A 26,413-nucleotide genomic window follows, 5' to 3' on the forward strand; every position below is an offset into this window, starting at 1 on the left:
GAAGTAATGCATGAGTTGTTTCTTCGTCTAGCCGAACCAAATATAGCCAAGCAACAGCAGTTCACCAGGCTAAACAGTGGTTCAACAACTAAAATAAAGGCTAGTATGCTTCGCATCCTGGGCTTAACCTTACCTAAGCCACAGCAATTTTTTTATTCTGCCGCGAATTATAAAAACTCAGCGCGCTATTTTATGCAGCCTCCCTCGAGCACACCGCTTGAGCGCGTATCAAGGCACCTTTGAATACATCACGCGTGGTAGCGGCCCACGCTTCTGCCACGTGGTCATCGGAGCGTGGACGCGCTACGCCCAAGCTATAGCGCTTTTGTGGGCGCATCTTGCGACGCGTGCTCGAAGCGACGATGTCGAGGCTCGACCTTCGAAATAATCCCGAGACGCATCCGGCTTTCGAGCGAGCGTGTGTTTTTCGCAAACGAGAGCACTTCTTTTAGCGAATGAGTAGGGTGATAGGTTCCCAAATATAGATATGCATCCTTGCGCAATCTTTCGACACATCGGATGCGCGCTGGTACGCGACGCGTTGCACACGCGGACTGTCGTGTTCTGTCGCCATGTGTGCATGCATTAAGATGTCGGCAAGAATTAATCACTCGGGTAGTGATGAAAAACCCGAGAGTGTCGAGTGGGGAGGAAGTGTGCTGAGCGTACTTTATTTTTTATTTGATTTTTTATTTTTTGTGGGGGAGGGGGAGGATGGAGAAGTTAAGCAGCATTTAAAAGAGAAAGAGAAAAGAGAAACTTTGATGAGGGAGGGAGTAGTCAAGATGAACGCTTTTCACCGGTGCGGGCGAGCGACGTGAATTTTCATTCAAGCCCTTCACGTGAAGGTGGTGGGCTTTTCCGCCGTGCACGTGTGTTGCGGAAATGCCGCTACTCCGGCATCGCGGAGCGACACGGATGTGCAGAGGGAGAACTAGGAAATTTCTTTTTTTCTTTTCTTTTACCGTTACGCAAACGGCACTTGTTATCTCTTTTCGTTTCTACTGCTTGAAGAAAAGTATCGGACACCATTGTAAGGGGACTAAAGCTTTCTTGCTTTCATTTCACTTTAACATAAATCACCAATGGTGATAACGTAGTTGAATCAATTAACAGTGCACATTACAATGAAGTGTCAGAGTTTCTAGATTGAGATTTCACAGAGGTCACTCAAATATCTCCGTAGACGTTAACATGACTTGCTTTCCTAGCAGCTTCTCTCCTTCTGTTAACAATTGTCATTCTTATTTCGCGACACTAAGTAAAGGTACCTTTGAATACATCATCACTGTGATGACTGCAAGCTTGCCTCGCGCTATGTTAGAATGTGCGGACACCTGATTACGTCTCATCAGCAAATGCTCGAACATTAGACAGCACAGGATTGGACTGGCGACTTTCCCTACCATGCGAGTGTCAGCCTACATATACGATGCTCTTTGCGCATAAATGTCTTGAAAATGAGAGAACAAAATTTTTAAAAAATTAATGAGAAGTTTACCTAAACCCATCCCATTTATTTAAATATGAAATGCAGAAATATTCTTATTTCGAGGCCAGCCAGCAGAGTTGAAAGAAATCTGTTTAATTGAATATCTTTAAATACCGTTGCATCTGTTAAGTTGTACCTGCTGGGCGCAAAATTATTCTTGTACACGTAACATTAAAAAATTACTGGAAGTCGAAATTAAAAAAAAAACTGAAGGGTAAAGTCCGCAACTGAGTAACTTCGCAGAAAGAAAGCACGTAACACTATTTGTAAATTGTCACCGCGATAATTTCTAAAGCAGACAAAGCTGACATACTCTACACTTCTCCGCAACCTACAAATAATTTGTGACTAAAATTTCGAGAAAGCTTAAGTACACAACGTAATAATTTTAGATTATCTAACTTAATGTATAACACAATTGTCTGCATTAAACAGTTCACAAGTTGATTTTTATAGAATTTTGATATCGGTTATTGGCGTGTAATTACGAAATTTTACACTTCGTGTTTAATTTTTTTTTACAATTTCTTAGCATATTTTTCAAAAATTTGAGAACCCGAATAGTAAATGAGTTCGCAAAGGTACCAGAATTTGGCTTCTTTCTTTAAACTCAACAAACTTTCTTGTAATCACTTCCTGCAGCGATTGCCTAACGACAGTATTTATTCTTTTCAAATTCGGAAATCACTGTTCAGCCCGAGCTAAAGCATCGCAATTTTCAATGAAAGGAGGGGACTCTACCCAAAATCTTTCATCGGAGATAATTAATTTCAGTCAAAGATCCCAACAGTCTTCGCAGACGGAGAGAAGGATGGCAGATTGGGCCATGAATCAAGGTACATTATGGGGACGACGGACAAACAAGTGCGCTCATGCATCGAACATTTATTGTGCCATTGTCATCGATTTCAGTCGGAAAGACAAAATTTTTCTATCGCATTGCGACGACTGGACGATCGGCCATTGTCTGTACAGGTGCTACTTGAAGACCATCCCCATCGCTCATCGGCCCTCAAATCTATGAAGGCACTTTTGTCTTTCTTGAGGACGATGGGCCTTTGTGAACGTCTTTGATTCTCTCAGGCCCTTCGCGTGCGTGCGAGAGCTCACCGCGGCTTTTCTCCCCATCCCCTCCCTCTCTCTATCTTATCTTTCTATTCCCTCTTCCCCTCTCCCACAGTAGGGTAGCCAACCAGGCGCATTTCTGGCTAACATTCGCCTTAACAGTCTCCTCCTCCTCCATGCTTCGATGTCCCCATTTCGTCTCCCGTTTCCCCCTAGAAACACTGGCAAGAAAATATCTTACTTTGCTCTCAGAAACGATGCCAACAGTAGCAGCCTTTGGCACGAGACTTCAGCGCATCTGATTGCTGGAGAAGGCGAACAATTTAAACAAAGTCTCTTTGCTAAGTCACGCCAAATGACCGAACTGGAGCACCGGTCTTCTGCTTAAAAAGAGAAAACAGAAACGGAAAGAATCGTACGTGTCACAAGCAGGTTAAGTATACCGGTACATGCGGCTCAGCGTATCAAAAGTCACCAATCCATCAATCTATGTGCATCCTTTCGTCTCTATCCTTGAATGTTTTCCTGGAACGCTTTCAGTTGCACCGGTAGAAACCTTGAACGCTTCGAAGTGCGAAACAACAGCAACAAAAAAAAATAGATAGAAAGCATGATAGCAGGCGCAATATAACCTACACCCATACCTTGGGAGACCAACAAGAGTGTCGCAGCGAGCCGCCGCATTGAACTTCCTTTAGTGCCGCAACCTTTAATCAAACTGTCCCAGATGCGCCGTTTCGCGTAACAAGCGCGCTTGTACGACTCGCCACCTCTCCAGCGACCCCGCTCAAATTTACCTCTATAACCGGCGTTGTGAGCCACCGTGCTACCTGCGGTCACGCCCCGATCCATCTCAGGTTGAAACAGGAAAGCTGTCGGCCACTTAACGTTGGGCACTTGGATATCCGCCGCACTCTTTCCCCAACCGCGACCATTCCGCGCGGTGATGACTCCTTTCGGTTACCACCTCACTGTCGAAACGCAAGAAACGAGAGAAAGAATCCGCTAGACGAGGGTGTATAACAGGAAGAACACGTAGTGGAATGAATGAAATGGGAGAAGAAAAAAGAGAGAGAGGGAGAGAAGGAAGGACGAAGCCTTCATTCTTCGTGATGATTTGCCCAAAAAAAGTGGACCCCAGTGTCCCTTCAACCGGTGTACTAAGCCGAAGAGGAAACAGCCAAGCTCCTTGTCAGCCACTCGCGAGGGTCCCTGAGAGTTTATGTACACTGCCGGCGCCCCGAAATGCCCGCAGGCCACCGCCTTCGCTGCGGCAGCAACAGCAGCAACAGCGGCAGTGGCAATAGACGCCGGCTGCGCGCGAGTCCAAAGGTGAAAGGCCTTCATCGCCGAGCCATCTGCGCTGACACCTCGTTTGGAGGCGCGTATCTATCCGTACACGCGGCAACAGCCTGCGCCAACCGCCGCCGCCGCTTCCCGCTTTGGGACCTAGCCTATTTCGGAACCGGTGCCGACGACGAAGACGCTCCTGGCCGCCACGCGCTCTCGTTACAATGGCGGCAATGTTTGAGTGACGTCTCGGGGGCGCATTAGAAAACAATGCAGTCGCCTCGCGGGGGGAATGCAGGCGATGACTGACGACTGCCATCCTCTTTTAGCGTCGTCTGCTGCTGTTGCTGCGGCGTCGTCTGCATGCACGCTGTCGCACAAATATGCATTACGGAGCACCACCCTGGCTCGCTTCATAGGAGCGCCGGACGAGCACTTGCATGACACTACAGGCGCGACATTTGCGCACCCCAAAGATTGCGGATCTGGGCGAAGCTTCCTGCTGCCACCAATAGCTTACCACTCCCGCTTTCTCTCACAAAAGTCAACAAAAGGAAAAGGAAAAGAGAAAGCAACAGGAAGTATATTGATATTGTAATGGGTGTAGTGAACAGTTCCGAGGTGCCATCAGCTACTTACGCCAGGATTAGAACTTACTTCCGCTTAGAAAAGCGAACGATTAGTTGGAACACATTCGGAACAGACAGGGCGCCCTGATGGACACTTAGAAGGACCCTAAAGAGTAACTCGAAAGCTGTTTACACGAATGAAGTTTTCTTTTGATTCCGCATTTTAATTCGTTTGCCGGGAGAACGTTGACCACGAGCGCAGGAAGTGGAGGCCACGCTTGCCTTTTCGAGCCAAATTCGAACCAAATTTCGAGCGAAATTCGCAGTGTCCGTGTGTCAGTGTGAAGTCACGGATGTGATTCCAATTTCCCGCATTTTTTTTTAAGTTCTGGCGCTGCAAAATGTTATAGAAACTTGGTAGGTGGACACCTTGGCTCATTTAGAATGTGATATAACCCTTATTTGGCGGTAAACGATCAGACGAAACCCAGTAGACGGAGTCAATTCAGGACCTCACGGGCCTCCGGTTCGGGAACTTCAAGGTCACCAGTCTCCCGTTTTTGTAGCCTTCTCTGGCTTACCAAGAGAGAGAGAGAGAGAGAATGAAGAGGAAAGGCAGGGAGGTTAACCAGATATGAGTCTCTGGTTTGCTACCCTACACTGGGGATAGGGGATAGGGGTTAGAAAGATGACAGAGAGGGAAACGCTAAAAGAAAGGGAAAAAACACGCACACATGGAGACAGACACACAAAAGGCGTTCCAGTTAAAGTCGTTCACACAGGCCGGTAGATCGCAAAAAGCGCAATAGCGCTTGCACGGCCTTCTGTGACGGTAGGTCCTTTCGATGTTGTAGGATTCTTTTTTCGGATAGCGGTTATTGGTCCAGTTGGTCAAGTTCGTGGCGAAGGCATGCCCTCTGTGGACTGTACTGCGGGCAGGCGCACAAGATATGGCCTATTGCTGAAGCGCAATTTACTAATGGATCTTAACTTGAGATTAATCCTTGTGTCCCTTTAACTGACATAAGAAACTGCCATGGTTGCTCAGCCATGGCTATGGTGTTGGAGCTGCTGAGCGCGAAGTCGCGTGATCGAATCCCGGCCACGGTGGCCAAATTCCGATGGAGGAAAAATGCCAAAACACCTCTTGCGAAAGAACAGTGCGCTCTGTGGTGAGGAAACAAACCAGAAGTGCGGAGGACGACACCACTCAGAACGCTTCTTCTTCGGGTGGCGGTATTGGGCTTCACTGACAGTGAGCGATGACTTTTGTCTCAACGACTCACGGCTACAGCAGCTCTCGCAGGTCGCTCGTACTTTTCGCGCACGTGATCGCAACATTATTGCGTTGATTGGTAGTCCAGCGCTGTATACCTCGGCCACACCTCGCACGCCACGTATTGTTAATTCCGGCGAGCACGTTGTCAGCTGGACCATCGTTCACCCGCATTTCGCCTCAGCAGCTAATTACCCACACTATGCAATGATGTGCGATCGGCATCTGGAGCGATCAGAAGAGAGATCGCCTTCCACCTCCGCATCACAGGCACCCGCCGCTTTTATAGATTGAATCTTGTGACGGAGTGGTGGAATGCAATCTCTTTCCTGCGTGACGACTTTACTCATGGTTTATGTGTCTCAGGCGTTTTTGTACAAGCCAGGAGGACTATTTCTATCGTGGTAAATTTTTATGCACAAAGTGCATAACCTTAGTCAGGTCCCTGGGCAACCATCCCAGGGAATTTAGACTTCGAGAGACTTACAAATAATTGTTTCATGTTCATAATTGAAAAATCAAATCCACATTGTTTCATTTTGGGATTGAAAAGTAGTGAAATACGTCGACGACATTGAACTGCATTTGCCGCTCCAGTCCCGCACATTCACGGTCGTTCATGGGGATTTACTCTTCATTCCTTGCGTTCTCTGTGGCCAACTGCCCTTTCCGACGAGGCGGAAGGATCTCCTTCAAATTTAGGTCGTCGTCTGGTTCTTTTTCTTTTAACCTCGTGCGGTGCTACGCGCGGTAAAAATAGACCGCCCTGCACCATCACAGACGACCATTAAGACCCAATAGATCACCCGGTGCTTAGATACACGTTGCATGGAGTAGCAAATAGGCTGATGACTTACGCTGACTAGGCTCCCCCGAAAGGCCACCCTTTCGCATTCTCGCATTTCGTTCCATGCGAGTCGGCATTTCCCAGAGGTTTCGATTCCCGAGTTGTTCATCGCATGCAGCAGAACACGATCCGTGCGTGCATACAGGGTCATCAGAGAACAGACAGAGAAAAACGCAAACGAGGGCAAATGAAACGACAAAAAATGAAAGCGAGGACGAAGAGTAGTCTATATTAAGAACTTTCGGCTCGGCGTTTTTCTATGCGTGCTTAAAGAGACAGATTCAGAGGCACTGAGAAGCCGAAGCGTCCGGGCGATCTCAAAGAGTAGAAGTACACTTAGGATGGATCGGCTATCCCGTGCCGCGTACATTATTTAGTCATCGTGTTCCGTGAGTGCTCTTTTCTGTCTTTACTTCGCGTCCTTCTTAACGTGCATGTTTCTTCATTCACCTCAACGCCAGTTGGCTTCCAACACCATTCATTCCTCTTGACTCATTTTCCTGTGCAGTGATAAAACAACTAGTTCCCTTGTGACAGTATATTATCTCTGCTTGTTACTTTGCTGCTTACAATAACGGGTTTAACGAAGGGGTTCTACGTGCCAGAGCTGACATTCTTACTGGCGCCAGGAAGGAGCACTGCGAATAGTAAGTTTGGTGACCCACTGAGCAATCCCGCTACACTGAGCCATTGGTGACGTTCTGGCAAGGTGGTGCTAAGCATCGCCACTCGCTGAACAGATCAGTGTCACTATACTAAACTTCAGGAGGAGGCGACTACTCCTCTCAGCTAAAACTACGGTGTCCTTGAGGGAAGAGCTGGTCTGCGAATTGGAGTGGAAACTTCACCTTCTACTTTGTTTGGTGCTTTTCAATATTGCTCGCCTTTTCGTTCTAGTCATATGCAACCTACTCACGCCACACTTAACGCTGTAGCATGTTTATAGCCCCGTGAATGTAAAATTTAGACGCTGTAGTGGAGCAACAGCCGGAATTCACTTGCAAGGCTAGATACGTGTGTATATGGCATCCTCCTACCCTCAACTTCGTCTTCTTCTTCTTAGGTTCGAAAAATCACGTGGGGTTTCTTAACCCGCTCCGAAATTTCGGTAGAGAAGTGACTCTGATTCTTCCAGTTCGACTGCCGCCAGCACCGATTGACGCCGAACCGCGACATTGTTTCTCACCGGAAGAACGGTGTGGCTGTAGTGAGAGAGCGGTGGGCAAACGTTAACAGGTCGTTAAAAACGGTACACTGCGTTGGCGGTTCCGTCATTTGCCGCGAATAACTGTGTCGCAATAAGCTCGCGTCGCTATGATACATAAGTGCTAATAAACATTTTGTGTGGGGACATGTTCACTCGACGAGAGCCATCAGTTACCAGGCGCTGGCGCCTCAATACTAAGTGCAGGTGCAATTGTTTTAGAACTGTTCTCCTCTCTAATTTGCCTTCTTTCTCTCTTTATTTCAGGATGAGTCCTTTGCTAGTCCTCTTCGTAATCGGTACGTATATTATCAGCATCTAGAAAAAAAAAGGCATTTGCAATGAGAAATGAGTTGATCTCGCTCATGCCTATAAGCGTCCATTATACTGGCGCTGTTTCTTTAGAATTATGTAGGCAAACTACTTCGCAATTTTGTTGTAAAAATTGTTTGACTCTTCACTTTGTTGCTAACGTTCGGGCAAGCGGTAATCAGGCACGAAACATGAGGCCAAAATAGACATATTAAAACTCTAACCATTGCTATTATATGGACCAGATGGTATAGGACTCTCAAATATGTTGCTACATCATGACGCTCTTTGGCCATACCTGGGCCTTGCGCCATAAAACGCCACAAAACAAAAGCGTTGCTACCGAAATAATGGAACACAAGCAAAAAAAAAAGATATGTGACAATTGCTGGACTACAACAACGATCAAATGTTCAACTCCAGCTTATGTCGTGCCTGTGTTTGTTCCTACTCCTTGAGTACCGCCAATTTCACTGGTAACGTGTTTCGCAGTTACGAGAACTCATAGTACTTAGGTAGGAGACTTAGGTAGGCGTTAGCGTGGTGGTGGTCATGCAAGGAAATGCGTAGACCGCTACAACGTGGCAAAATATTCCAGCGCGTTAGTCCCGTCTGGACGCCACTGTGAAGTGCAGCACGCATATGCGGTACCACTGACTTAGGAGGCCAGAACTGTCCAGAGTCAAACAACCGTAACACACCTGTAAAGGAATGCTAACTTGGACCGGTTGGTGCATGTAGAAGTAACTGTAAACTAGTAACAGCACAAGAGACCGTACGAGTAGAAGGATCAGGGCTTCGTCTGTTTTCTTATATTCATCCTGTCCCTCGCAATGTTACTGTACCCTTGTCTCAATCCTGGAGCATGTACCAGACCAGACACGTTCTGGCAGCTAGCTGGCCTTCAAGGTGTTGAACAGAACACATCGTTGAAAGCTTTGTAGAGAACGCGGCACTACTCCTAGGTAGGAGGAACTCTAAACTGAAGTATAAAATTTGCGCGGAACCGTGTTTTTGCTACATAATGCGCTGTCAAAGGAAATCCTTCTTGACATTTTCGGGTCTGTGCGCCAAACCTCTTGGCTAAGCATGTTGTGCTAATCCTTAACAGGTGGCTTTCCTTCAGGCCCCTTCGCTCATGTATTATTTTTACATGTTTCCTTTATCTCATTTTCAGAAGCTGCGTTCCTCGCCAGCAGCACTGCAAGGGTGAGTGTATTTGCCCCTCAAAACTGTCGTAGCCGATAATCTATGCGAACACTGCTCGCAGAAACTGCTAATAATAATCCAGCAGGCACACCGGCACAGAACCACACATTGTCACTTTCAAGACACGGATTTCCTCCTAACAAAGAGCAGAGCTAATGCATCTCTTTGGCAACGTTGCGCTATGCAGACCAGTTATACCAAAAGTTTCTGCACAAATGTTACGGAATCGGCAAGGACTTTCGGTTAATGTCTACTATTTCGCTAGAGATCCTTCGTTGTAATGCTCTGTACAGCTCGTGCGGATCAAGGAATGTCTGTCTAGTGCAATGCATTGAATTCTTATAATCCTTTCTCTTGCTGTTCATTTTTGTTCATCTGTACATCGCACTACCCACTCCTGCCCAAGGCCTAAGACTAATGTCGGTGGTACCTTGTAAATAAAATGAATTAATTAATTAATAAAACTAAGGAAAACACACTGAATAGCTGTATTATATACACAAAAGGATTGTACCATTCGTCTGAGAGTTTTCCTTTTCCTTCACAATTGGGATAAACTTTCGTTAAAGGACGTTGAACAAAGCATTCATGGAGACCGTGTTTCAAGGCACTGAGACGGTTGAACAACGATATTACCAAAGGTACAGCCATGACATGCTTGGGACAAGTGGGCTGCCCCAGTGTAGCAGCAATGGAATAAAAAAAAACTGACGATACTTCAGAAGAGTATAGGCTTGGGCTGGTTGGTAATACATTGTTACACTGGAAGCAGAGCGCGGAAAGGACGATCGACAAAGACTAGACGGGACAAGCGCTTGTCCTGTCTAGTCTTTATCGATCGTCCTTCCCGCGCTTTGCTTCCAGTGAAACTGAGGATACTTGTTGGCCTTTTTTAGAAGTATACATTTCAAGCGTCTTAAACAGTTAACAGTTACAAAATTCCCAAATAGCAGCCGAAAGCACGCCGGCTTTATGAAGTGCGTACTCCGGCGAAGTGTTGTTAGACGGAAGAACTGTACTGCAGAGGATCCGCATAGTTAGGGGCATTTGTACGGATTATTAGTTTCCTGCCGGCTTCCTCGACTTGGCGTATGGTTGCGAAGGCCCGCTATCACATCACCGCGGAACTTCTTTGTACCTCTGCAAAGCGTTGCAAGAACGATAAAGGGGCCAAATTATCGAGTGCCGACACCTTTGTGTCTTCACTAAAGAAAATGAAAGAGAGAAAGAGGAGAAACGCGGCGACGAGCGAACACCGAAAAAGGCTCCACGCTATAAGGAGAAAACATGCAAGCGGGCGGCCCGCCGCTGTTCCCACGACCGACGCTCTTATCACGTTGATCCCACGTTCGCGGCGCGTTCGCGCATACCAAGTACATACATACGCCAAAGCGCGCTTCTTTCACGCGGTCCCGCGGCCACGCGTTGTGACAGAGTGCATGCCTCTCCATTCAGAGGCGACAGCGAGCGTATACAGACACGCGCGATTACCGCGCGTTTTGTTTTCGCCGACTTCCTTTCTTTTTTTTTTTCTTCCGAGATTGAGCGGCTCAATTTGTCCGTCGCCGCTTCCCAGCATGCACGAAACGGGGACGTCGCAGTGTTCGTGAGACGGTGCGCTTTTCGCGAAGAGGCGGAGTGAGGACGCGCGCTTTTAATGAAGCGACTCGGCGCTATAACCATTGTAATCCCGGCCGTACTCACATCCGTCACCTGTTCAGAGAGCGAGCCGAAAGGAAGAGAGCTGCTGGGTGTACGAGAGAGGATCGGGAAGGTTCTGCGGTGTCAGAGGTCGAGCGACGCGACACTTTTCGCCTCGTCATAACGATGTCCGCCAACGGCGGCCTCCAGGACCGGAAGATTCACCGAGCGGTCCTGCTTCTCCAAATAGTAGCGAGTTCGCGAATGGATGGTGCGTGCGCATTACCGGTGCCTTACCGAGCGCCGCCGTAAAAAAAGGCGCGCGTCTAAAGGTCCCGAGACGCGTATAGCTAGCTGCGCGCGCTCTCACGTGCGCTCCCGCGCGGGCCAGTTGCTTCTGCTCGACGAGCGGAGGTCAATCCCGCCGGTCAAGATGCAAAAAAGAAACGAGCCGCCGCCGCCGCCGCCGCCGCCGCAGCCACGTGGCTTCGTCAGCTGGAAGCAAAGCGCGCGGCGCTAAGTTTGGAATCGGCTTCTGCTTCTTCCCTCTGTCTCTCTCTTCTTCCCTCCGTCTCACCCCCCCCCCCCCCCCCTCTCGAAACGCCGACCCGTCCTCCTCTCTAAAAAACCTCCTCGACATTCATTCATGGTCAGGTCTAGTTTCCGCGCGCGTGCGAGCTACCCTGCAAGAAGTGGCGGTCGCTGATCGTACCTTGCCTGCGTCTGTCGGATTAATAATTGTGCGCAGCGTCTGGGAAGCCAGTGCTCAACAGTCGTGTAATAATAATACGTATAATAATGGAGGAGAACAGCAAAAAAAAAAAGAAGAGTACTTTGAGTTAGTTGTACCCTAACTAACAGAGACCTCAGCTATGGCGACTCTCGAGGGCCTCCATAGCTTTTGGACAATAAATCCCATCAGTCTATATCATCATCATCAGCTGCATTTATTCCCACTGCAGGACGAAAGACTCTTCTAGCGATCTCCAGTTACCTTTGCCCTGCGTCAGATGACTCCATCCTATGCCTGAAACTTTCCTGGTCATCTTCCATTCTCGAGTGTGTTTTCCTTCTCTTGGCACACATTATGTACCTCTAATGGAGCGCAGGTTATTTGACCTGCGCATTACATCGCTTGCTTAGCTCCCATTTCTTTCTTTTGATCGCAACCAGAATATCAGCTACACTTTTCTTGCCATCTCCCCGTCTCTTAACGTTCCACCCATCATTTCTCGTTCCATCGCTCGTTCGCGGTCCCTATAGCTTCTTCAGCAGATCGTCTGTATAACAAAATGTTTATTTAGTTCATTTCACCCTTTTAAAGTGCGGTTGACGTCACTCGTGATGTCACCGTTGATGTTAATCACAATGTAACAGCATTTGCATTCGTAGCGCTGCGCAGTTTCGCATCCAACCCGCCCCACTTGCACCGCTACTCCCTCGTCTTACATGCTTTAGGCTTTCGCTGTCTTTCAGACTTCGTATAGCATCGGAATCCTTCTCCCGCTCGGTGACCCAGCAAGGAAACACGGACCGTCCGGCAGAGCGTCAGTTGCGGTGCAGACGTCGTGATCGGCGGCGAAATCTGCATCGTTTCAAGGTGCACGCGGCGCTGTTTAGGAGGCGGCCGATCGGGTCAGCCATATCTCCATGTGTTATCTTTCGCTCTCTACAGCCCGCCCGCCCGCCCGCCCGCCCGCCCGCCCGCCTTCCTTCCTTCCTCGTGCTCATGTTTAGTCGCTCGGCTTTTCTGTTTCGTTAGCTTCTCGGCCCGTCTTCTTGCCTCTTTTTTTTCTTCTCCTTTCCTCTCTGCTACCTTGTCCGCCTGTTTCGCCCATTGTTCGCCAGGAATAAGGTCACACGACGTACAGAGGAGAAGCCGCCGTCGCGCCGTTGGCCCGGTCACCGCCTGCAGCAGCGACTATAGAGAGGAGAACGCGGCTTCTCGACGTCTTCTTCAGTTCTTTTCTAAGCCGCACGCCACCCGACGTGTTTCTCCACTCCTTCTGGCTGTTGAAGTCGACGTTGTTAAAGAGGTGGACGCAGCCTTCTGAGCCGTTTCTGTACGCGCTTTTACAACGTCCTTACTCGCCCCCCTTCTGTGCCTCTCTTCACAAAACGGTAACAAAATGACAGAGAACAGCAACCGAGGGAAAGAAACGCGGAGGCTCGGCTTTTCTGACGACCGCCGGGAACGCCACTTTAGGGTATTTGCCGCGAAGTGTGCGTGTCTCTTTCGAAGACAGCTGCAGCCTCGGCAAGCACTCTCGAGCCGACGGTCCCCGCTTCCCTCTCTCTCTCTCTCTCTTTCTGTCATCGTTATTTCATTACCTGCCTTTACTCTCTTTGTCGCGTGTCGTTTCTGGCTGCTCTCGACTGCGTTCTTCAGCCTCTATTGGTGATGTCCACGAAAGAACGCCTTTAGATTCTTCTTTCGTTTCCAGCTGTCTCTCCTGAGAACCGCGCCCTCGTCTTCAATGGAGTCTTTAACCTAAGTCGATAAAAAAGAGACGACGACAGGCCTATTACGTCATTCCCGGAAGCGAACGGCGGATTAAAAGGAGAAAAAGAAAAAAAAACGCGATGGTCTCCCGAACGCTCGAGTGCGAGTAGAAAGCGGCCAAGAGCCTTCTTCCGTAATGCCCAGGCCTCGCTCGTATCGAACATAGGAAAAGCGGTCGCGGTAATAGCGTAATGAAGTACGCAAACGTCGAGCGCGTAGCGGCCACAGAGGCCAGCGAGGGCATCGGCAATGCTTAGTTCTGATCAGTGCGCTGAACGAAGGAAAAGCCATGTTTTCAGGTGCGGGCACGTTTGGCCATTGTGTCAGTCCGGTGAACGCTTCGCGTAGATCCACTGAGAGATGGAAAAGAGGGACAGCGTTGCTTTGGGGATACTTGCACTGGCGAGGCGGCGTTGGAGCGCAGTCGCGTTTATCGGTATTAAATGTCAGATGAACGAGGCTCAGGCGACGAGGCGCCTATCGCGACATGCGACGATTTGTTAGCGTATTCTTGCCGCGAGCAAGAGACTGAAGAGAGAAAGAAAATAGGGGGACAAAAGAAGTTGAGTTTGTGAACATTCTTGCAGACACCTGCCGTGCTCTTGATAACCTTTCAAAAACAAGCATGGCCACGTTATTTTGACGACGCCGTCTGTAGATTATACTGTGAAGACATCGGGATAGCTGCTGATACATAGGGTAAGTTCTACACGCACAGAGCACCGTGAAACAGATGACGCTGTTCCACTTTGCTACCAGATGGTCTCAAGACTATGCTATAAGCAACTATAAGCAACTAAAAAGACAACAAAACTCTTGCCCAGGCCAGAAATCTCTGATCCCTCATTCACACAGCGTTGTACTCCTACCTTAGTTTTTATTTCACCATCCGCTTGGATACTTGCACGAAATGCACGGACAGGTACCAGATTTGAAACGTTTTTTTTTTTGTTTGTTTGATCGAGCTCGTAATCGGGTATTCGAACGTTCTACGTATAGCTCAGGGCTGCTTGGTTGAACACCAACACTCGTTTTTTTGTCGATCTCGGCTAGGGGGATAAAGGCAGTGTTTGTGTCGTTGAAGGCGGACGGTGACTCGGTGACGTGAGTTCGCTCACAGGAACATGACCAGTTACAACGGATGGCCAGAACCGAATGGACAAATTGTCCTGCAACGTTGCAGTCGACTGATGGTAAGACCACCACCCTTACCATCAACCAGTGCTGCACAAAATTAGGGAGCTGCTGCCGCGGAAAACACCCCCGAGACGGAAACTTTAGTGCCTTCGCTTTATCGAGCGTGTACAGAGCGTTTGGCAACGTGGCCTTCCCGCCGCCGCTCTCGCTCCTATTGTGGCCACTGACCGCAGTGCTCGTAAAACTCGATTAGGAGCGAAAATGGTTCTCGCAGCCGAATTTATTTTCCTTGTCCAGTGGCGTTGCTGCCAGGGTTCGGAGACGTCGGTGAAAAATACCGTGTTCCGCTCGCGTGTTATTTTTGGCGAGCTCACCTTGGCACCTAATTTTCTCTTGTAAAGAAGCCCCAACGCCAGAAGTGTCAAACGCTACAAAGCGAGGACGTGAACTTTGTACTAGCTGTTCCCACAGAGCAAGAAAATGCATCAAAAGAGGGATAGCTAAAGGAATAAATTTTTCGAGTGCGAGCGTAGAGGAACGGCGCTTTACATGTCGACTCGCGTCCGCTGCTTTCTTCTTTAGATTTGCCTGTGAGATACTCTGCACGTGACGTCACAGACGTTACATTAGTGAAACATTCACATCGTGCAGTGGTCCGCAGTTGTGGATAAGTGCATCGTATCATGACGCGCAGATTTTCTCAGTGCTATGGTGGTTCGCCACCACCGCACTAAGTGATGACGTCAGTGCAGGCAGTGTACATACTATATAGCCTTACGTCCCGAGATAAAACTATGGCAGCGTATAAAAGACAGCAAAAAGAGTTTATATTTTTGACTGCAGAAACTAAGATAAAATAGAAAAAGGAAGAGAAAATACGAAAGGCTTGGTCAGCATGTGTTCCCGGTAGTGAAGGAAACGTATTGCCTATTTAGCAACCGAGCTCCTGCAATCGGAAGGAAAACACACGCGAGGACGAGGCAATATTAGATGGAGTGATGAAATTATGCAATCCACGAGCATAGTATGTATTCGCTTAGTTCACGAGTGTAGTCTGGATTCACTTGGAGCAGGTCACGGACAACTGCAGAGATTTGGGATACGCCTCTGTCCGACAGTGGAGGCAATCGCGTTGTAATGATGACGACGGTTGCTGTTCCCAATCGAGGTTTCTAGAAACTCTTCCGATTCGACGCACCTCCCCCGAAAGCCGGCTATCAACGTGCAGTAGTTTTAGAAGAAAGCAGCCTGCATGAAGTGCGTTCATAGGCATGTCCCTACTGCATTTATCGGTGAGAAGCTCTCACAGCAGTTCGCGTACAGTTATACCAAGAAAGAACTTCGCGATTTCTACTCCTGATCTCGCAGGGCGAGATAGAAATAGCATCGCTACCAGTCATCTACCGACTAAGTGATATTTCTTTCATCAATCACTTAAGATTGTAGATTCTCGCAAAAAGGGCCAAATCGGCGGTCACCGGAAAAAGTCCCTTTCTGTTGCAAAAATTGCGAAGATTGACCCGGGAGACAGCACGCAACAAGTGTCATAATATTCTTACCGCAAGGTGTTTGCGCATTCCACGCTTGACTTTTCGGCGGCAGTATTTGGCGCGAAGTCCTCTCACCGGTTTTCTCAGTGGCTGCAAAAGAGGCAGCCATTGTCTTTGGCTTTCGCGGACGCACCTAAGACAGCTGCTATTAGTAAATAAGCGCGTTCATTTTATTCTCTCCCTCTCTCTCTTTCTGTGCTCAGATTGTCGAGATCATTTATTTTATCTAAATTCATCACTTCCTTCTCTACTTCCATCTTCCACGGGAAGATAGGTCAAGATTCCTTGCAACTCCTCGTCTGCTTTCGCTGTCGTTGCTGAGACTTGCTTTTGTCCGGAGCCAAAACGGTCGATAGCAGATGGCTTGAAGTGGGATTATTGACCGAGATAGCGGATGACAATGTCTGTTGGCAACGGCTTTTACAGAATGTACGTCATCATAGTAGCATTAGTAGTAGAACTGGCATTTAGTCCTCTCAACCCTCTCATACATAGCGATGCGAGTAGGAGCTTTTGAAGGTTGTACACACATTCAGACAGAAAGCCAGAACTGGTGTAGTGCGCGCAGAGGGCGTCGATTCCCTTGTACAGTGCGACTCTTTTCACCAAAATGATTCATCAGGATTTCGATGCAGTCGTCGTAGCACTCACGTGTCGTTTGTAAACCATCAATTGAAACCGCGGCCACACAGCCCTGTATTGAGATCGCTCTCCCTTTCGTAAGCCTGTCGTCTTCACCCACAGTCGAAGGATTCAGATGTGATAAAAGTTATTGCACAGTCCAACGTAGATGTGTCGAAATGAAGGTGCGCTGACAGACACAGAATGCTCGATGTACTTTATTATTTGATTGTTGCGTTTCATTGCTCAAATGCATCGCTGTGAGCTACACGAAATCGCCGTAGTGCAGGCTTGTGGACTAATCTCGAAACCGTGGTGCCCGTTTAACGTGCACTTCAATGCAAGCGCGCAGGCTTTCTTGCACTCAGGTCCCGCCAGAGTGCGGCCGTTGCAGCCCGGGTTCGTACCCGCGACCTCGTGACCAACGACGCCATAGGCACCACTCAATTTAGCGACACGGGTGGACGCTTGAATTCGCATCGACACGGCAGCACGCGTGCGGCATGTGTCGAGCGAACCGGCATCGTATACCGTGGCATGCGTATCCGAGTCCGCTTTGTAATCGCCCATTCAGTTTCAGTCGCTAGGGCCGAATAACTGGAGACCGCGTGCAGCACCCTCCCGCCAGCCTTCCCGACCCCTGCCGCGCGCAGGCGATCACGCAAACCAGCACAAGGCAAGGCTGGCCTTGTCAAGCGCCGCAATGAACACGCGCGGTTTGCTCTTGTTATATATACACGGCGTCGCGCCGCGTATTCGCCGTCCACTTCCCTGCACGGACGTTCGGAGTATCGGGTCGGATGGAGGACAATCGAGCTGCTCCGTTTAATCCGTCTGTGACACACGACGTCCGGCAGGCGGGCAGTGCTCGCAAAGCCGCGCACCGGTATGCGTTGTATATATGCACGCTCGCTTGGTGACAGCGACATTGAGAAGCTCTTTGGCGTCAAATTTGTCCTTTCATTTGTTCCCCCCCCCCTCGCCCCCAATACCCGCTGCTTTTCAATAAGCGGCTATGATGGAGACTGTGGTACCCGGATCTTTGTCAGCGGCAGAAGTGACAGCCTTTGTCTGTTCTGCGTACTCCCTTGCACGTCTGCAAGGTAAATAATTCGGCATTGTTTTGCGCTACGGTGTGCCCAAGGACGCCGTAGACGATCAGCGTGCTTCTTTGCGTAGGCCCTCCTTATACCGCTATAGTATCTGTGCATTCCAAGCACTATAATACTGCTCTCTCACGTCACTTTATCTAACAAATCTAATGGCGTATAATATTTCGTTCGTTCACTTCATTGTGCCATATCTTTGTATGCCACCCTTGAGTGACCTAGAAAAAGAAAAGAAAGCTGTGACGCGGCGGATAAGCAATGTTTATGGCATTTCTGCCACTACCTGTATACTGTTATTTTTATTAGCAGCAGCATATGTCCTACGGCATAAGCTAAACTAACATATACGGACCTTTATCGTGGATGAAGTAAAAGAGGCGTCAGTGCAGAATACCATTTTCTAAGCGACAAAAGTCAGGAGGTCAACCTGGCGATATCCCAGGCTATATATGCTGGATGCGGGCGCGGTCCTACTTTGGAGAGCGTTGATATTTTTTCTAAAAGTGTGCGCCATAATACAGAATAATTCATAGAATGTCGAGCTCGAATGATGCAGTCACCAGTGGTGAGAAAATCGCGGTACTTTAGCGTGTCTGCGAATGGTGTCACTGCCAACACTTCAAATGGATTAACTGAATTAGAAGGGCACGACTTTACAATCTGGCACTCAGTGTAGCATGACTATTACTGTATAGCTGCGGTTTCATCGTAGTGGTAAAGTTTACTAGTGTTATATTTTTTGTTGTTTTCGCGAGAGCCCCTCATCCCCATGCTCTTTCCTTCCCGCTCTTATAATTTCCGTACTTTTGCAACATCACGCAACAGAAACGTTAGGGGACGAAAAAAAAAACATAATCCGATTATCTTACGGCATCGCATAAGCATGGCATCAAAGACACCACATACACCTGAGACGTTTCTTTTCCGGATAACGCTTTTTGCGGGTTAGGAAGCTTCCTCCCGATACGGATAGTAATCAATCTTCTCTTCGTCATCCGCCTCTTCGCGGGCAGTGGGAAAAAAAAAGAGCAATGTGCCCATTTTTCTGACCACTCTGGGCAGTGGCGCCTTTCCTGGGGGCTTTATTTACCTGCATCCGTAACCTGTGTCTTTCTGGAGAAACGCTCAGGCGGAAACGAGCCGCTCGGCGCGAACGCTACAAAACGCGGCGATTTCGGTCACGCACGAAGTAAGAAGTCACGGCGACCTTTTGAAGAGAACCCACTCATCCATCGCTCGTGCCGGCGAGGACTCATGCCTATAGCTGAAGGCGCAGTCTACCTACACCGCTTGCGCGTCGATCTGCGTGTGCTGGGCGCTCGCTCTGCAAAGCGCATCGTATACACGCTTTACTTCCTTCTTTGCTCAATCGCCGTGGCTCGCGAAATCTATTCCAGCCCGCCGCCGACCGTCAGCTCGCTTATGCATTATTAATCGGTACGCGTACCTTTCGGGGTCACGAAAACGAAAACATAAAAAACGAATACTTGATGCGGCGCGGGGCTTCTTTTTATGTGTTTTTTTACTACATACAAAAGAAGCGCCGGGGAACGTCATTACACAGAGGATTAGCCCGAGCTCCTTCCCCCATTGCCCACACAGAAAGAGAAGCTTCCGATCGGCATTCCATCAATGCTCAAACATTTGATTACCGAGGAAGTCCAGCAGCTAACAGCAGAGTGCATGCCTGACTCAATTGCGTTTTGCGGCTCACTTCCGCAGGCCAGCCACTGCGCGAACTTTCTTGTCGCCGCTTCACCTTTTAGTGATGAGGCTTTCCTGTTCTTTCTTTCCGCTGTCCAGCGGCTGCCCGGCGGTTACGGCGGGGCTGACGAGCTCCTCAACCAAATTTCCGGCACGACCACGTCGGCTCCAGGCGACTATGGCGACGCACGCGACTACTCAGCCGGAGACGTACCGGCGCCCCATGGCGGAGGCGATGGCGCCTTCCCCAACGGTGGCGGCGGCGGTTACGGTCCTGGGAAGCACGGTGACTTCGGTGACACCACAGGTCCGGCGGGTGATGGCTTCGGACACACTCCCACCAACGGGCACACCGGACACGGCCTTGACATTAAGGCGCCTCACCACACTGGTGCACCACACCACACCGGCGCTCCTCACCTGACGGGCGGACCCCACCACAACGGAGGACCTCACGCCGGCGGACCTCATCACACTGGAGGTCCTCACGCTGGTGGGCTTCATCATACCGGAGGACCTTTCACCGATAGACCTCACCATACTGGCGGGCCTCACGCCGGTGGCCTTCACCATACCGGAGGACCCTTCACTGATGGACCTCACCATACTGGAGGGCCGCACCCTGGTGGCCTTCACCATACCGGAGGACCACTCACCGATGGGCCTCACCATACTGAAGGCCCGCACGTCGGGGGTCTTCATCATACCGGAGGACCTTTCACCGATGGACCTCACCATACTGGAGGGCCTCACGCCGGTGGCCTTCACCATACCGGAGGACCACTCACCGATGGGCCTGACCACACTGGAGGGCCTCACACTGGTGGCCTTCACCATACTGGTGGACCTCACACCGGAGGACCTCATTATACCGGAGCTCCTCACCACACTGGAGGAGTGACACACCACACCGGAGGAGTGACACACCACACCGGAGGACCCCTTCACGCTGGAGACCTTGTTCAGACTGGAGGTCCTCACCACACCGGTGGAACGGGCACTCCGCACCACACGGTCGGCCCTCACCATGGAACGGGAACACACCTTGGTACCGGCCCACACCACGTGACGCCCGGATCTTACGGACCCGGCGGAGGCGTCGACACGACAGGCACGACAGCGTATCCTGGCAGTGGTCACACTGGCCACGTTCCCACCACGGTTGGTGGTGATCACCCGGGAGATCGCTTCGAGCCATTCAAGGCCACCGGGACCCCTTCCGGTCACGGACACCACGCCGGTCACGAAGTTCACCCCGGCCACGGCAGACATGCTCCTGCCTACGTGCCATCCGTAACAGGAGGAACTACAGGACCTTCTTTCGGTGGTGGCGCCGGACCTGATACGACTTTCGAACCCTTCAAAACGACTGGGCCCGGCTCAGAAGACTATCCAGGAGGACCAAGCGGACCTGCGGGTCCAGGCTTTGGTGGAGCTGGTGTCACTGGCGGGCCTACCGACGCACCGACCCACGGAGGACCAGGCGTAACCCCATCCCACGGTTTCACAGGCCAGCCGCACACTGGCCATGCTGGCGGACCAGGCGGTGTGACTGGCGCACCTTTTGCGCCTACAGAAGCTCCCGACTTCGGCCTGCCGAAGATTTCGACACTTCCCCCTGCGGGGCCTAACGGACTCCCGAATGGCTTCCCGAACGGCGGTCCGCAAGCCGGTCAGCAACACGTTGGCGGCGGTCCGCATGACGATGGACAGTATCACGGAGACGACGGCAGAGACGGGCATGATGGTCAGCCCTGGCCAGCTATCAGAGGCACGCCCGGCCAAGACTACCCTGTCTACAGCTCAATTCCTAGTACAGAATTCAGCTGCAGAGACCAGCAGTACGCTGGGTACTATGGTGATATGGACGCACAGTGCCAAGTGAGTAAAATGTTCACTGCGAGATTATTTGGCAGTAAATGTGAGCGCTTAGGTCGTATGGGAATCCTTCCAGGATTGCATTATTGTTAGGATATCGCTATAAGGGTATAATACCTATGTGATCTCACTTTACTCTGCTTTAAAAAAACGCACAGGACGGTGCCGGTATAGGAAGAAAAAGCGTGGAAAGGTCACAGAAAGTGGGCAAAATGTTATAAAAATAAAGAATGCGTCACATCATCCATATTTTGCTCTAGAAATGAGAAGCGCATATTTCAGCAAATATGTCTGATTCGTTGCAGGCGATCATGCGTGCTAGACATAAAAGCAGCCTGAAAAAGTGTGTTACCCCAATTTATGGTTATGCCATTGTGAAAGATGAAAGGAACTCTAGCGAATGCGGCAAAGTTAGGTTAGTGTCTGCCTGTGAGAATCAGTTATGCAATGTCAGGTGGCATTATTTACAGTGACTACCGTGTCCGTATTGACGTCCGCGTGCTCGCAGGTCTTCCACATCTGCCAAGAAGACGGCCGACACGATGCGTTTCTGTGTCCCAACGGCACCGTGTTCAACCAGAAGTTCTTTGTGTGCGATTGGTGGTACAACTACGAGTGCGACGAGACGCCCTCGCTGTACCACCTCAACTCTCAGCTCTACGTTGCGCCAGAAGGTGCCGGCCCTGCCGGAGGTGCACCGGGAGGTGTTTATGGTGCGGCAGAACCACAGCAACAAGGTCCTGGCGCGACGCCGGGACACCTAGGCCCGCCGACTACTGCCGAATACCCCGCGACCACCCCTACCGGCTCGTTCACCGGAGCTCCCGGTGCTCCCCACACCGGTCCTGCTCACCATGGTCCCGGACACGTCGGAGCGGTTCCTAACGGGCACGTCCCCAACGGTGGTTTTGGCGATCACACCGGACCTGCCCACGGTGGTCCCACTGACGGAGCACCCGGATACGGCACCACTGGTCACACTGGAGGTCCCACCCACGGAGGTCCAGGAGCGACGGATGTCACCCACGGAGGACCCGGTCACACTGGTCCCACGCATCACGGCGGTCCTGGATTCGACGGACCAGCGACGCACACTGGAACCACGCACACGACGCATGGCGTTCCCGGATTCGGTGAGCCCGGCACGCACACCGGTCCGGCGCACACAACCCTCGGAGGTCCGGCTGGTCACGACGGTTCGGCTCACGGTGGTCCCACGCATGGCGGCCTCGGACACGATGGACCCCACCACGGCGGACCACACTATGGAGGCACTGCGGGCCCAGACTTCACAGGACCTACAACTCACGGAGGCCCGGCGCATCACGGAGGAACGACGGCACCAGCAACTCACGGTGGGCCGACTCACGGAGGGCCGCACCACGGCGGCACCACAGGTCCCGCTCACCACGGAGGACTAACGCACGGAGGACCAACGCACGGTGGTCCCGGCCCTGCTGATCTGACTGACACTGACGAAGACGACTACGGCGACGCTGGCAGGCCGGGATACGGCGGCGGCGCAGGGGGCCACCGAGGAGGCAAGCTCAGCGCAGGCTTCGGCACGACAGCGGCCGATTACGCAGCGGGCGGAGACGACTTCATCACCGGAGGCGGCAGGCCGGCCACCGGCGGCCCGGCACACCACGGCGGTCACACAGCCGCACCAGACCTCCCGTCCCCGCACCACAACGAAAACGGCGACAGCAACGGAAACGGAAATGGCGGTGGCCCGGACAGCGGTCAGCTCAAGTACCCCAGCTACTAAGACTAGCAACGCTCCAACTGTGGCTTCTCTTTCTGCATAGTAGCTTCCGTTTTCCTCCTCTTAGAATCGAGCGGATCTGTAAGATACCAATCCATGCGTGTTGTTGGGCCATATTCAGCGACTGCCGGTGACTGTGCGCGCGTGAGTGTGAGTGCTTCGGCGGAGGCGAGTTGTATTACACATCGTCTCCGGGAGTGGCTGTGTTCATCGCGACGAGAATGCGTGCAACATGTTTGTTAATTTGTTACGAAGCATATTATAGCAAAGAGGAATACATATTATATACATAATATATATGTGGGGTAGCCGGGCGTTCGTCGACCAGCTGGACGCCTGGGTTGGGTGGAGTTTCTCTCGCGGCCTTCTTCTCGTCTCTTTCGACCTTCCCGTCCGTTAGGCATCAGAGTTCTATAGAAATGCACAGTATTTTGTAATTTATCATTATTGTCCTCTTTGCTATAATATACGCATCAAGTTGAAATAAAACGATTGTTTTGTTATATGCCCGATTCGCCTTGTTTCTGCGACATGTGCTCTTGCCTCGCTTAAAGCAGCGAGCGCCGTCACATGTTTCGCACGAATCTTATAGATCGATAGATGGAGATGGAGACAGATGGAGCGAAGCACTTAGTACAGATACAAGTTGGGACAGAACGAAGAATGTGAAGGAATTACTGCGATGGAGGCGTTTCCAAATATAACGACAAGCCAGCCGCAGCACTAAGTTGCATTCATTTACCGTCTTGATTTTTTTTTTTTTGTTCCAGGTATGACTGACTCCTATAAAACAAGCAGAAAGACTGAACCACTCCATACCACATAGAATTCCCGCCGTCAAATCATCATCCGAGCTCTACGTCCTCCCTACCTGCCTGAAAGTCGCACGTGGCGCCACGCAACTTATATACAGAAAACAGTAATTACACAAACGCAGTTGGCGACCTGAATGCCGCACAGTATTAACTCACATGGCTGCCAGTGCAACGTACGAATGTATGTCACGCTCTATCGCACACATGTCGTGCGGTCACTTTCAAAATTGTCGCAGCAACACAGCATTCTGTCAGGACATCAAAATATCTGCACACTTACATCAGCAGGTGTGGCCTATACATATGTATATATATATATATATATATATATATATATATATATATATATATATAGTTTCCACAATTAGGCTTTATGGCCGAGAGGGGAAGGGGCCAGTTATCATCTTTGCCTATGCCTCCGCCCTATTGTCAGACTAAACGCCGAACGCAACAGCCGTGTTTTATCGCGCCGATCCTCACTCTCTTGCATACATAATCATGCGAACGACAATTAAAATTTGAAGTCGGATATCTAAGAGTACAGACATTCTAGAAGAATTCTTCCAAGTGAGACTGTGTAGAAACACGACTGCCTCTAACTTTTGAACGCAAACATACACACTTAGAGCAGTCAATAAAAATGTAATTATTGAACTTTAGTTAATTGTGCTGCTGACAGCGATGATTATCATTTAACTTTGTGCTCCTCTGACCACACAATTTATCTGCACACGTGGTCTTCGCGTGCCTCCCAGTGCCTAATTTTAAGAAAGCGGTAAAGCTTTATTATGAACACCCGGTATATGCACCACATCATTGACTCTTCAGTCATAGATGAAGTATTTTGCGCACTTTGAAGCCGGTCATCCGGGGTTTACTGATAGTAAAGCAACACTGCATACACACCACAAACGAATAAAACAGAAAAAAGTGAGTACCCAGGGGGTGATAACTTGCAATGGGCACCAGCATCAGATCCAGTATTCACTATTGAATTGAATTCTTGGGTTTTCCGCGCCAAAACTCCGATTTAATTGTGAAGCGCGCCGTGGCGGGGGACTCCCCATTAATAATGACCTCCTGGGGATCTTTGCCGTACGTGCAATGCACGGCGACACGGGGGTTATTGCATTTCGCCCGCATCGAAATGCGGCTCGCGCTTAATAGCGCAACACCGTAGCCCTTAAGCCTCCACGGCGGGTTCTTTGCTAGAGGAGCTGCTGCACGAACACGTCGAGATGAACACGAACAAATTTTCCATCATAACCGGTGAACGGAGCACCTTGTTTCTGTATGGGACAGATACAGAAACAGTAATAAAAATAAAGAAAATAAACATACAGAAAGCAGAACACCTGCCGTGACTTGAAAATAAAAGGAAAATAACTAACAGAATAACAAACAGAAATAACAGAGAAAAAATAACAGACAGAATAACGGACAACGACATTGTATATCAAATTATTGTACTACCCTGGACTGCCCTGGATTGTACAGCCCCTGGACGTAGGGCACGCGCATACATACTTTCCTCTGTATCACGTAGCAGTCAGCGATTGCTGAACAGAATCATTCAAAAATACCGAATACAGGCAAGTTTATAAGTGTATTAAATTGTGCAGAACCGGAAACACTCACGGAAGTAGAAAATATCTAAACATCTAAGAAGCAAAGTACGCGTAGAAATTCACTATACGTGCAGTCGAGACCAGAAGTTTGGGGACCAGAGCTGCCACTGAAGTTTTTCTGTCTTCTATTGGTTCATAGACTTTCGCTCTCGACTGTACGTTACTTGCAAACATGTAGCGTGACCGTACGGAAGAAACGAGACGTATTGTAGACCTTTCACAGAATCACGCATGAACTGCACTCGAGGGCAACACTTTAACGCATGAACGAGGGTTCAACGCAAGCGACCAGTTAAGTGGTGTTTAGAGCGAGAAATCTTGGTAAGAAATGACGAACAAAAGACAGACGCACAAGCGCAAACTTTCACGCCACCAGTCGCACAAATGTCTCGAGGTGTCGAAGCAAAATAATGAAATGACGCGATTTTGTACCCAACTGGCAAGAATTTAAAGAGCTTAGCCAAGAATTGCTAAAACTAAGAGCTCTATAAATACGAAGACCCGGCTGGAACGCTGTTTCTCGTTTCATTAGTTTTAGCAATATAGGAGCGCCCAAGCATTCACTCTTAGCCAACGATGCGTGAGCACATCGTCATTCGCTGTTGTCTAATAAGTAATCTTGATGTTACGTATATTGTGCACGTATGTTATGATCTTCGTCATGATATACGGTGTTTTCTTTTTTATTGTGGTCGGCAGAATTCTTAAAAATCGCTCGTGGCCTGTGGCACAATTTTACTCCTTCAGTTCGGTTACTATTAGAGGCCGCGAACACTATTTGCACGAGACATGGAAATC

The 26,413-nt window shown here is 49.8% G+C and overlaps 1 protein-coding gene across 4 annotated transcripts in view; it reads left to right on the forward strand.

Annotated features, from left to right (window-relative positions):
• LOC135905937 (WAG22 antigen-like) overlaps window positions 1-23,677 on the forward strand; it is a 139,530-nt gene extending 115,853 nt beyond the window's left edge. For all 4 annotated transcript variants that reach the window (XM_065437078.1, XM_065437077.1, XM_065437080.2 and 1 more), the window contains exons 2-5: window positions 8,011-8,042; window positions 9,233-9,264; window positions 19,629-21,410; window positions 21,916-23,677. In XM_065437078.1, coding sequence (XP_065293150.1) covers window positions 8,012-8,042; window positions 9,233-9,264; window positions 19,629-21,410; window positions 21,916-23,175 — 3,105 coding nt within the window. In that variant the 5' untranslated portion in view covers window position 8,011 and the 3' untranslated portion in view covers window positions 23,176-23,677. The remainder of the gene's footprint in view (window positions 1-8,010; window positions 8,043-9,232; window positions 9,265-19,628; window positions 21,411-21,915) is intronic.
• Window positions 23,678-26,413: the final 2,736 nt, after the last annotated feature.

The sequence above is a fragment of the Dermacentor albipictus genome, chromosome 5, assembly GCF_038994185.2.
Source record: "Dermacentor albipictus isolate Rhodes 1998 colony chromosome 5, USDA_Dalb.pri_finalv2, whole genome shotgun sequence".
Lineage (NCBI taxonomy): Eukaryota > Metazoa > Arthropoda > Arachnida > Ixodida > Ixodidae > Dermacentor > Dermacentor albipictus.